Source organism: Osmerus eperlanus, chromosome 6, assembly GCF_963692335.1.
Source record: "Osmerus eperlanus chromosome 6, fOsmEpe2.1, whole genome shotgun sequence".
NCBI classification, from domain to species: Eukaryota; Metazoa; Chordata; class Actinopteri; order Osmeriformes; family Osmeridae; genus Osmerus; species Osmerus eperlanus.
In genome coordinates this window covers 1,620,819-1,633,555 of record NC_085023.1, presented here as the reverse complement: position 1 = coordinate 1,633,555, position 12,737 = coordinate 1,620,819, and the positions used below count along the sequence as shown (strand labels likewise).

The following is a 12,737-nucleotide window of genomic DNA, read 5'->3' as shown; positions in this document are numbered from 1 at the left end:
AGAGAGAGGGGGGCAGAGAGGGGGAAAGAAACAGAGACATAGATAGAAGGGGGGGTAGGGGTATATATATAGAGAGAGAGACAGAGAAAGTTAGGATGGTGATTAGGGTGGTAGGTGGTAGTTAGGTGGTAGTTGGAGTGTAGTTAGGGTTTGTTGGGGGGTAGTTGGTGGTTAAGTAAGAGAGAGGGGGAGACGTGGTGTGAAGCCTCTCACTTGCGAAAGAAAAGTCTCTTTCCTACAGGAAACAAACCACAGGCTTGTAAAACACCTCCCACAATCCTCCAGAAACCATGCAGACTTAATTATATATATTTATAGTTTATATTTATAGTTAAATAAATAGCAAAGGTCAAGTATGTAAACTCTGACATGTGGAGGATATGTAGTAATATGAACTGTAAGCTATCTAATTATTATTAATCCTAATGGGGAGACTAAAACAGTTTACATTTGATTAAATAATAGTAAAAGTAAATTTTTTTAAGGAGGGTCATTCCCCTCATGTTACAGCTCCATTTAGCTGTGTTTCCAGTCCTACAGACATGACAGTGGAGACTCAATTAAACTGAACTTCATACACATGTAATCTTAGCAACTAGGATTAATCAAGGTTTTATGATTAATTATATGATTAATAATATGACTAACTGAATATCATCGATTCAACTTAGATTACTGCTAGAAAGCTGAGCATCCCATCTGGTGAATGAATCCAGGGCTGGTTTCAGCAGAGAGCTGAGAGGGAAAGGGGAGAGAGAAGAGGGAGAAAGGGAGAGGCCTGCCCCAGACCTGCAGCTCTTCACTAATAACACACCAAGTCTGGCCTCTGCTGGTGGGATTGGGACATGCAGGCAGGCCTTACCAGGCAGCCTCTAATTTATAGGCCTATAGCTTCTATTCTACAGGCTACAGCCTCTAAACTACAAGCTACGGCCTCTAACCTACATCCTCTATCATAGAGGCCTACAGACTAACCTAAATGCTACAGCCTCTAACCTAGAGGCCTGTTCCTGGTTGGGGGTTGAGGACTCACATTGTTGTCTCTTCCTTGGCAGAAGGACCAGGATCCAGCGAGGGTGATGTTCAGACTGGGATCATCTGGAGTGGAAAACACACACACACCATTATTTTCCTGCATTCATTTCACAATGCTCCTGTACTCTGAGGGTCACATCTATCCTGCTTGTCTGAGTTAGTGACACACCACACAGCAGGAGGAGAGACACAGACAGCAGGAGGAGAGACACAGACAGCAGGAGGAGAGACACAGACAGCAGGAGGAGAGACACAGACAGCAGGAGAGACACAGACAGCAGCAGGAGAGACACAGACAGCAGGAGAGACACAGACAGCAGGAGAGACACAGACTGCAGGAGGAGAGACACAGACAGCAGGAGTGACACAGACAGCAGGAGAGACACAGACAGCAGGAGAGACACAGACAGCAGCAGGAGAGACACAGACAGCAGGAGGAGAGAAACAGAAAGCAGCAGGAGAGACACAGACAGCAGGAGAGACACAGACAGCAGGAGAGACACAGACAGCAGGAGGAGAGACACAGACAGCAGGAGTGACACAGACAGCAGGAGAGACAGACAGCAGGAGGAGAGACACAGACAGCAGGAGGAGAGAAACAGACAGCAGCAGGAGAGACACAAACAGCAGCAGGAGAGACACAGACAGCAGGAGGAGAGACAGACAGCAGGAGGAGAGACACAGACAGCAGCAGGAGAGACACAGACAGCAGGAGGAGAGACAGACAGCAGGAGGAGAGACACAGACAGCAGGAGGAGAGAAACAGACAGCAGCAGAAGAGACACAGACAGCAGGAGGAGAGACAGACAGCAGGAGGAGAGACACAGACAGCAGGAGAGACACAGACAGCAGGAGAGACACAGACAGCAGGAGGAGAGACACAGACAGCAGGAGAGACACAGACAGCAGGAGAGACACAGACAGCAGGAGGAGAGACACAGACAGCAGGAGTGACACAGACAGCAGGAGAGACACAGACAGCAGGAGGAGAGACACAGACAGCAGGAGGAGAGAAACAGACAGCAGCAGGAGAGACACAAACAGCAGCAGGAGAGACACAGACAACAGGAGGAGAGACAGACAGCAGGAGGAGAGACACAGACAGCAGCAGGAGAGACACAGACAGCAGGAGGAGAGACAGACAGCAGGAGGAGAGACACAGACAGCAGGAGGAGAGAAACAGACAGCAGCAGGAGAGACACAGACAGCAGGAGGAGAGACAGACAGCAGGAGGAGAGACACAGACAGCAGCAGGAGAGACACAGACAGCAGGAGGAGAGACACAGACAGCAGGAGTGACACAGACAGCAGGAGAGACACACACAGCAGCAGGAAAGACATAGACAGCAGCAGGAGAAACACAGACAGCAAGAGGAGAGACACAAACAGCAGGAGGAGAGACACAGACAGCAAGAGGAGAGACACAGACAGCAGGAGGAGAGACACAGACAGCAGGAGAGACACAGACAGCAGGAGAGACACACACAGCAGCAGGAGAGACACAGACAGAGACCCCTCCCCTCCACACTGCCACAACTCCACACACTGCCACACCTAGACTCCACACTGCCACACCTCCCCTCCACACTGCCACACCTCCCCTCCACACTGCCACACCACACCTCCCCTCCACACGGCCACACCTCCCCTCCACACGGCCACACCTCCCCTCCACACTGCCACACCACACCTCCCCTCCACACTGCCACACCTCCCCTCCACATACTCCCACACCTCCCTTCCACACTGCCACACCTCCCCTCCACACACTGCCATACAACACCTCCCCTCCACACTGCCACACCTCCCCTCCACACTGCCACACCTCCCCTCCACACTGCCACACCTCCCCTCCACACTGCCACACCACACCTCCCCTCCACACTGCCACACCTCCCCTCCACATACTCCCACACCTCCCTTCCACACTGCCACACCTCCCCTCCACACACTGCCATACAACACCTCCCCTCCACACTGCCACACCTCCCTTCCACACTGCCACACCTCCCCTCCACACACTGCCATACAACACCTCCCCTCCACACTGCCACACCTCCCCTCCACACTGCCACACCTCCCCTCCACACACTGCCACACCTCCCCCCACACACTGCCATACAACACCTCCCCTCCACACTGCCACACCTCCCCCGTACAATGCCACACCTCCCCTCCACACTGCCACACCTCCCCTCCACACACTGCCACACCTCCCCCCACACACTGCCATACAACACCACCCCTCCACACTGCCACACCTCCCCCGTACAATGCCACATCTCCCCTCCACACGGCCACACCTCCCCTCCACACACTGCCACACCTCCCTTCCACACTGCCACACCTCCCCTCCACACACTGCCATACAACACCTCCCCTCCACACGGCCACACCTCCCCTCCACACTGCCACACCTCCCCTCCACACACTGCCACACCTCCCCTCCACACACTGCCATACAACACCTCCCCTCCACACTGCCACACCTCCCCTCCACACGGCCACACCTCCCCTCCACACACTGCCACACCTCCCCTCCACACTGCCACACCACACATCCCCTCTACAATGCCACACCTCCCCTCCACACACTGCCACACCTCCCCTCCACACTGCCACACCACACCTCCCCTCTACAATGCCACACCTCCCCTCCACACTGCCACACCACACCTCCCCTCTACAATGCCACACCTCCCCTCCACACTGCCACACCACACCTCCCCTCTACAATGCCACACCTCCCCTCCACACTGCCACACCACACCTCCCTCTACAATGTCACACCTCCCCTCCACACTGCCACACCACACCTCCCCTCTACAATGCCACACCTCCCCTCCACACTGCCGCACCACACCTCCCCTCTACAATGCCACACCTCCCCTCCACACACTGCCACACCTCCCCTCCACACAATGCCACATCTCCCCTCCACACTGCCACACCTCCCCCGTACAATGCCACACCTCCCCTCCACACTGCCGCACCACACCTCCCCTCTACAATGCCACACCTCCCCTCCACACACTGCCACACCTCCTCTCCACACACTGCCACACCTCCCCTCCACACAATGCCACACCTCCCCTCCACACTGCCACACCTGCCCCGTACAATGCCACACCTCCCCTCCACACAATGCCACACCTCCCCTCCACACACTGCCACACCTCCCCTCCACACACTGCCACACCTCCCCTCCACACACTGCCACACCTCCCCTTTACAATGCCACACCTCCCCTCCACACACTGCCACACCTCCCCTCCACACACTGCCACACCTCCCCTCTACAATGCCACACCTCCCCTCCACACACTGCCACACCTCCCCTCTACAATGCCACACCTCCCCTCCACACACTGCCACACCTCCCCTCCACACTGCCACACCACACCTCCCCTCTACAATGCCACACCTCCCCTCCACACACTACCACACCTCCCCTCTACAATGCCACACCTCCCCTCCACACTGTAGCGGGGTTTGCTCGTTTAAGATTAGCAATACTTAATTTATAATAAAGTATGTAGTTCTTGGGGGCACCACCTCTTATTTGTTAAAGGGACAGAGGAAACCTTATTGAATAATATTGAATAATAGCCTTCGTAATGATCAGTCTAATCTTAAGTAGTGGATTCTATGAAAGTAGAGCAGATCAGATAACGTGAGGGATAACGCGAGTATTATAAACAATGATTTATTTAAGGAAATGTAATTATAATGAACAAATACCAGAGAAGTTATAGGTTAGTTGAAAGTGAGTTGAGTTGAACTGCATACGGTAGGTCCTAAACTATGATGAGGGTTGGTACAAGATGGTAGGTTGAGAGCGCGTGGGGAGGGGGGAAGGGAGAGAGAGAGAGAGATAGGCTTCTGGAGAACAATGGGAGAGTATGTTAACTAATCCTAACGAAAGTTAGGTTAAATCATTTGCAAACTAAAATCAAACGTAACAAATTAAATCACAATATGCCAATGTTCACAAGTAAGAAATGTAGCAATATCGCAGTTACTGTTGTCAGTTTGAAGAAGAAGAGTCAAGGTTCCGTTCGTCGTTGTCAAACGGTTAGAGCAAAGGAATCTTTCGTTCAAGTTCCTAGTGGTCCAGTGAGTTGCTGATTGAGAAGGATAGGTCAGATGTGTCACGAACACTTCCGGTGAATCCTTGCGAAAAAGCCCGGATTGCTTGTGCGTCAAGGTTTTATAATCCTTGAGAAAGGGGGTATCCTTTTGGAGGTGAACTCTTTGATTGGTCAGTTACTCCCACCTGGGCGTCCATCCTGAGATTGACGTATGGGTGTGAAGTGGTTGATAACTTTTCAGAGTTCAGCTATTTCAAATGTCCATGTATTGCTTATACTTCGAAATATAACAATACAACATTAATAAATGGTTTAGTTTGTAGATTAGAATCATTTTGATATCAAGATTGACTGATTTATCATAACAGGGAAGGAAGTTACATTAAAACATCAAATTATGTCAACACAGCATTAAAGGGAAAGCATACATTATAACACATCAACTACTGTCATTGAAATAGTGTCCATGAGCCATGTAGTCCTTGAGAATATGTTTGTAAATCCAGAAAAGTTAGTTCTTCCTTAAAATCCTTTGTCTCCATACTGTAAGGCCATTTTGGTCTACTTTCTGACCCCATGCTGGGCCAGAAGCTTTGAAGCTCCTGCTCTGGAGATAAGGACAAAGGAGGAAAACCCCCTTTCTCCTTGTCGGGGGTAGGGGAAAGGTGTGATGGTACGTGGTTTGTCTGTTGGCTCTGCTACATATCCCCCTGCTGGCAACGTCCGATGACTCGACGTCATTGGGCTGTTGGCACGTAAGAAGAGCAGAGAAAAGACAAACACGACACTACGACAGCATTTCTACTGTAAACATTGGCATGAGTGGACACTAAACAATGTAGGAATCAATGGGCGCTAACTTGGGTCCTATTACTAAGTTTCTTAGAATGAAAGGAAAGAAAAGAGAGAGAAGTGGAAGTGGGTGCCTTGACTTCCTGGAGTCATGGTCTTATTTGTCAGGGGCCAGGGAAGGTGGCTTATGCAGCGGTAGCTCTAAGGCATTCCTTTTGACAGTACCATGTTGGGTTTCTGGTAACAGATTTAAGAAATAAAAATATTGGTAGATTGGTGGAGCCATATTCGTCTTGTGACGGTGTTTGCCTATTATTTTGGTTTAAAGGAGGTTTTTTTTTTGTTTTTGTTTTTTGACTGAGACACTTTGGTCAAGGCACCTGTTGTGCACCTGTTTCATCAGCAGTTTGACAGGGTCAGGTTGCTGGTATAAGGCCAGGCCTCTGTGCATGGCCTGTTGTCCGCGAGTAGCGGTGTTTTCTTCCGGGGGTTGTGCCACCTTGTCACAGTTGGGGTGCTTCTTCTGGGATGCTTGTCGGCCATGGTAGGTTTTCCTACTTTCTGCACTCTCAGGTGCAGAAAGGTGGGAAGGTGGGTTTCTGATGGCACCCGACGGTCATGGCGTTGTGCTGATTCTTTTTTAACCTTGTGTCTCGATGGGTGAGTGGCGTAGCTCTGGGGCGGTCTGGAGCGGCCATCTAGCCCATGGATCGGGTCCTCTTCTGAGAGATGTGGATCAGACGTAGGATGTCCCCCCCCTTCCACTGTGAAGACTGTGTTCTGGACTTCAGGGTGAGGCAGTGGATATGGCTTCTTGACGTGGGTCCACATCTTGTTTCGTTTGAAGTCAATGAGGGGTTCCAGTCTGTTGAGTAGATCGTGTCCAATCAGCAGTTTTTCGGTCTCAAGCGGTGAGACATGGATGGGGTGGATTAGGGACATTTCTCCAAATGTTAGCTTCAAGTACAGTGTCTCTGTGACTGGAGCTTTGTTTTGGCTGAAGCTTGTGATGTTGAATTCACTATCTTCACTTTTAATCCATCTTCTGTTTGATCTGGCTATTTCTTTTAGCTGAGCGGCCAAGGTGGGTGCAATCAGGCAGATTTCTGCACCCGTGTCCAGCAATCCTTCGCAGGGCACTTCATCTTCAAGTGTGATGGGGACATAGCTTCGGTTAGCTCTTCCTTTTCTGGAAAGCTCACCCAGAAATGTGTGTAACTGTGGGGCTTGTTTGTGTGTTGTTGTTTCTGGAGGTTGTCTTCTCCTGGGTTTGTGGTGGTCTTGGGTCATCTTTCCTTTTTCCCATCCAATGGGGAGCCCTTGAGGTGTGTTTTCCGTGTTGGGGCCTTCTAGTCATGCTGGGTCTGACGGATCCTTTTTGTTTGCTTCATCCAATTTTCTTAGTATGTCACTAAGGTTTTTCTTCATGATTTCTATGTTCTCTTCACATTTTTCTTTTTGTTGATACTCTTGGGGTTTGTTTGTTTTGTTATAGTTGTGCTGGTGTCGTCCAGGGTTGTTGTGTTCGTTTTGGTACGGTGTGGGTCTTGTTGAGTGGTTACTTGCGTGATAGGAGTGTTGTTTGTATCCATAGTTGTTGTCGGGTTGTCTATTGTAATTGTTTTGATATTGTTCGGGTCTTGTTGAGTGGTCTCGTGCATTATAGGAGGGTTGCTTGTAGGCGGGTCTGGGTTCGTAGGGTCTCTGGAGTTCTCGTCCTTCTAGTTGTAGGTGTGAGTCTGATTCCACCACATGGACATTTGAGTCTGGAGCTCGGTTGTTGTTCGCCCATGATTTATATGCCATGTCTCTCAGCTGCAGAGCCGTCATGGTTTCCTGGTTCGCGAAGGTCGTCATGAAGGGTTTTATGGATTGGGAGAGGTTGTCGATGAACACTGACTTGAACATGGGAGTTTCTTCTCCTCCGGGTTGGTTTTCTGTTGCAAAATAGGCTTTCTGGAACCGCTCATAGAATGTCTTTGGGTTTTCGTTGGCCTTTTGTTTTGTGTGCAGGGCGGTAGTGCAGCAGGAGCTTTTACTTTCTGAGTGCCAAGCCTTGAGGGTCCGGCAAGCCATGTCATAGCTGTGGCGTTCTCCAGCTGGTTGCCTGTCAAGCAGGGCTCTGATTGAGCTGGAAGAGGTGCTCTTCAACAGGTACAGCTTGTCTGCGTCTGTAGCTCTAGGTAGGCGATCGAGATTAAAGTTCAGTTGTTCCAGATACATCTCAATGCTTTGAGTGGGATTGTCTGGATCAAACTTTTCTATGTTCCTGCTCATTTTCAATAGCAGATTTAGTGACACTGCTGGTGGCAGGTCATGCATTTCCCATGCATTTTGTGGATAGGCTGAACGTGAGGGTTCATCATCGTTATCCCATCTGTTTGGGGCTGTGGTCTGAGCGTGTCGTTCAGGTTGGGATTGTAGTTCCATTTTCTGGTCCCGTTTCCTGCTCAGCTGTTCCGCATATTCTGGTCTCCTTCTTCCGTCAGTGTTTGGATCATCTATGGGCTGGATTGTGGCGGTCGCTTTGTACAGCTTTTGAAGGGTAGATAGTTGTTCAGTTCTTGCTTCAAGTAACTCGTCCCTCATCGTCCCCCGATCAGCTGTGGCGTGCGCGAGATCTTGGTACAGGAGTTGGATTTTTGTGTGGAGAGCGTGGCATTCTTCTTTTAAGTGGTCGTAGTCTGCTATTTTTCCATTAGTTTCATCCAATACCTTCTCTGTGTTTTTCAGTAGTGATGCTGAGTCCTTGTTGCTTTTCTGAACCCCCTGCATTTCTTCTTTCAGTTCTTCCAGTTCCTCAGCTAGGCCGCTGGCTTCCTGTTGCAGTGTCTCCCGTAATTCTTGTTCCTTTTCCTTAGCCATGAGGGCATCCCTGAGGGTACTTTCTTGTTGCGTTAGCTGTGTCTTAGCTCTTTCCAGTTCTTCCGCTAGGCCGCTGGCTTCCTGTTCCAGTCGTTCTTGTTCTCTTTCTTTCGCTTCAAGGGCATCTTTGAGGGTTATTTCCTGTTGTATTAGCTGTGTTTCCTGTTCCGTTAGCTGTGCTTTAGCTCTATCTAGTTCAACAGCCAGGTCGCTGGTTTCCTGTTCCAATCGTTTCCTGTGCTCTTGTTCTCTTTGTGCCGCCTTGAGAGCATCCTCTCGATCCTGGAGAGCCTGTGTCCATTGTGTGTTGACTTTTGTTATTGATAACCTGAGTAGTGCAGCATAGTTGAGACCGAGGCTGGATAGGCATTTGACAATTTGGGATTTGCTCAATATTTGGCCTACATTTTCTATGACCACTTCTTGAGTTTTCCTGGTGATCATATCGGAATTTAGATCGGTCAGCGTTTCCACATATCTTGGGTTTTCTTTTTCGGATAGGTGGACAATCAGTTTCTCAGCTTCCGTGAGGTGAGACATGTTTGGTTCGGCTACTGGAAGTTATTAACACAATGCTATTGTGATAATTGTTGATAGGCACTTTAGTTTTGTAGTGGTTCTCTTTTTGGCAGCAATATATATACTTTTCTTTTCCTTTTTTTTTTGTTTACCAACTTAATATTAAAATTAAAATCAGAAGTTAATATTCAAAGATTAACAATCAAAAACTGAGATTAATATTCAGAAATTAAAATCAATATTAAAGTCACCATCCAGGATCAAAGATTCAGAAAATAAATAAAATTGTTTACCAAATTAATACTAAAATTAAAATCAGAAGTTAATATTCAAAGATTAACAATCAAAAACTGAGATTAATATTCAGAAATTAAAATTAATATTAAAGTCACCTTCCAGGATCAAAGATTCAAACAAATTATTTAATCTTTTAGGCCTATATTAAATCTTAATTTCAGTAATCTTGTTATAGTATCTATAAACGATTAGAGAATTTAGATTGAGTAGCTGTTGATTTGTTTTAGCCTAAACTGGACTGAGAAAGTACAATGTATTTAAATACTATAGCACATTAAGTTAGCCGGTTTAGCTTGTAGAATCAAACAGATAATGAACTAAATTGTTGCTGCATCTATAATGTAGCTTTAAATTGGGCAAGGGTTTTACATTCACCTCGAATTGAATGCGAAACAGTGAAGCTTCTTTTCGAAAAGCTAGTTTATCAATTTCGGAATTGTTTAACAATATTGTGGCAGTACAGGCTGCGTTGTTCGGCTACTTCCAAACAAAAGTCCTTTTGGACTGATCGCAGATAGAGTGGGCAAACTAAAAATAATACACTTTACGTTTAATTATTATTTAGCGATTGTTGTTAAAGTTGTATATTGATGAGGGATAAATAGGATTACAGTTCAGTATGGTCAACAACGCCGATATTCTGACAACTTCCACTTTTAAGTGCGCGGAATGAAAATCAAATTACAGGTCTTTGTTCACGAAAGGTAACTATTTCCGGTTAAGCAACAATAAAGGTCCTTAAATAAGCAGCTTCTCCTGTCTCAATAATTATTTTACTGTTACTTTACTGATTCTAGAGGTTGAGTGTTTACATTAATGTTGAATTACATGCAAAACAAAGTGAAGCTTTTTCCGAAAAGCTAAGTTAATCAATTTACCATACTCTGTATGGTAAATTGTCCATACTCTTGATTTGGAAATTATGTACAGACCGATTTTCTATATTATGAGCTTGATTCGTTATTGAATAATGCTCTGGAAATTTAGTTTTTGGGTAGGATAATTGGTAAAAGGCCAGTTTTGGCAACAAAAGTGATATTCATTTGAAGAATTACAATCCCGGGGTTATTGAAACTTTTATAGAAAGTTATGTGTTCAAACGGAAATGTTATGTTGTTTAAGGAATATTTTTGTTTATGTCTGGAAATGTTCGATGGTTTTTATTTTTAATTTTGTGGGAGTTCACAGATGTTACTGTTGTTTAAAGAAATATGTAAAGGGTTATGAAGAAGTGATTAGAAAGATTGAGCCAGTCCGAGGGACTGAAGTGTATACAAGGGGAACTAGTTCGAGAGACTGAATTGCGATTGTTGTTAAGGGCAAAGGTGCTACATATGTGTGTTTAGAAATGTGTTGGGTTTGGTGGTATTCATATTTACCTATTTAAATGGACTAGAAGTTGAAGCTTTGTCCAACCAGAATGCTAATACATGGGTAAACTGTCATTCTCTGACGAGTGATATTAGGTGCATATGTAGATTTCGGAGCCTAATTTTTATGTTGAAATTAAAATAGTACTAATGGTTGATAGAATTGTAAAGGTTGTAATTGTAAAGAAAATCTAGGCTGTGACTTTGTTGGCTAATGGCTAATGGTGAAAATGTGGAGGAAGTGCATTTTGCTCTGTCCTGAGACAAAGGAGAGTCCAGGAAGTTGAATTTGCAACTATGGAAACGACATTAGCTAACAAACTAACAGACCGACAGGCGGGTACAGGCTAGTAAAGGAATTGCAGCTTGATATTTGAGATCCAGGATGAGTAACCGCATGACGCATGCGCAGATGGAAATTGAGAAATTGACTAAGACGCAAATTTAGAGAAATAGATAAATTTGGAGCGAATTTTACATATTAATTTGGTTATTTTTGAAATATGTTGGGTGATGGGTATTTTGAGACATTTGCTAACAAGGTTTTTGTTTGTTTGAGGACATTTTAAATGAGTTTCAGAAATTCCGAGGAAAGGTGGGGGCAAAAAAAAAGAGTCCCGTTACGTTGAGTTTTACAAAGGCGATCCCAGAGGGTGTAATTCTGCATAATTATGTGAGTATTAATGGTGAAAGATGTGTCTGTTTAGATGAATTCGAAGTTTGGTGGTTTACGAATGTATGATTAACATTTGTTCTAATTCCTAGCCAAACAGGGAGGTAGAAGCCTTTCAGACCAGGACTTGTATTTACGAGCGGAACATCTGTGGTGTGTGATGGTATCCATAAAAATTCAGAAATTAGACCCCTGGTTCATACATTAGTTCTAATTGGATTGGAAAAGTTATACTTTAGCAAAATTAAGTGAATAGATGGTAAACGCCAACCATCTGTGTTTTTTAAAAGAGAAAAAAAAAGGGTTGAGAGTTTTTGCTTTGTTCCAGAGCGCGCTGTTTGATTCGAGTTTGAAATGCGCGCTTGTTTATTTGAGTTGATTCATTGAGTACTAACAAAGAGTAATTGAGATAGCTGGTAAATATATGAATATTTAAAGGTATATACATTACATGCTTTGATAAAACTTTTGAGGAGTTAAAGAATAAGGTTTTGTTTTACGGGTTTATGTTAAATTGTGAATTTAAAGGTTTAAAAAGAAAAAGGGAGAGTTTATATTTTCTTTTGTCTTAAGGGCATTGGTTGATTGATGTGATTGCGAGTCGTAGCATAATTCTAGCATGAATTACTTATTCTAAGAGCAGTTTTAAGTGTGCGAACATGGATTTAATGAAACAAGAGAACGTTTTGTGGATGTGAAGAGATGATTGGTTTAAACATTTTGATGTTCTGAAAAGGGAACTATGCATATGCTTTGAAGAGGTATATGGGCAAACGTTTAAAATCAGAATACTAAAATCTAGAGTTTTTTTTAAGAGTTTTGATAAAGGTATTAGATGCAATGTGGTTGTGAAATAAGAGAAAATGATTGCAATGTACTTTTGTTTGGAGTTTGACTGTAATTTGATTTTAAGTTTTCTTTGAGAGTTTTATCAGGGCATGGTACAATGTTTTGGGATAAACAGTTAGGCTGTGATGAGGTTGTTTCATTCATAAAGAGGGTTATTATAATTTGGTTTTGAAATAATTTGGGAAGACTCATTAAGTCTGATAAATTGTGGTGTGATGGTTGGAACAAAGTAGCTTGTTCTGGACT

General features: G+C 45.4%; 1 protein-coding gene across 1 annotated transcript in view; it reads right to left on the bottom strand.

The window, feature by feature from the left end:
• Positions 1-12,737, bottom strand: part of wdr27 (WD repeat domain 27) — an 84,261-nt gene that overhangs the window by 48,697 nt on the left and 22,827 nt on the right. The window contains exon 10 of the mRNA XM_062464475.1: positions 1,034-1,098. Coding sequence (XP_062320459.1) covers positions 1,034-1,098 — 65 coding nt within the window. The remainder of the gene's footprint in view (positions 1-1,033; positions 1,099-12,737) is intronic.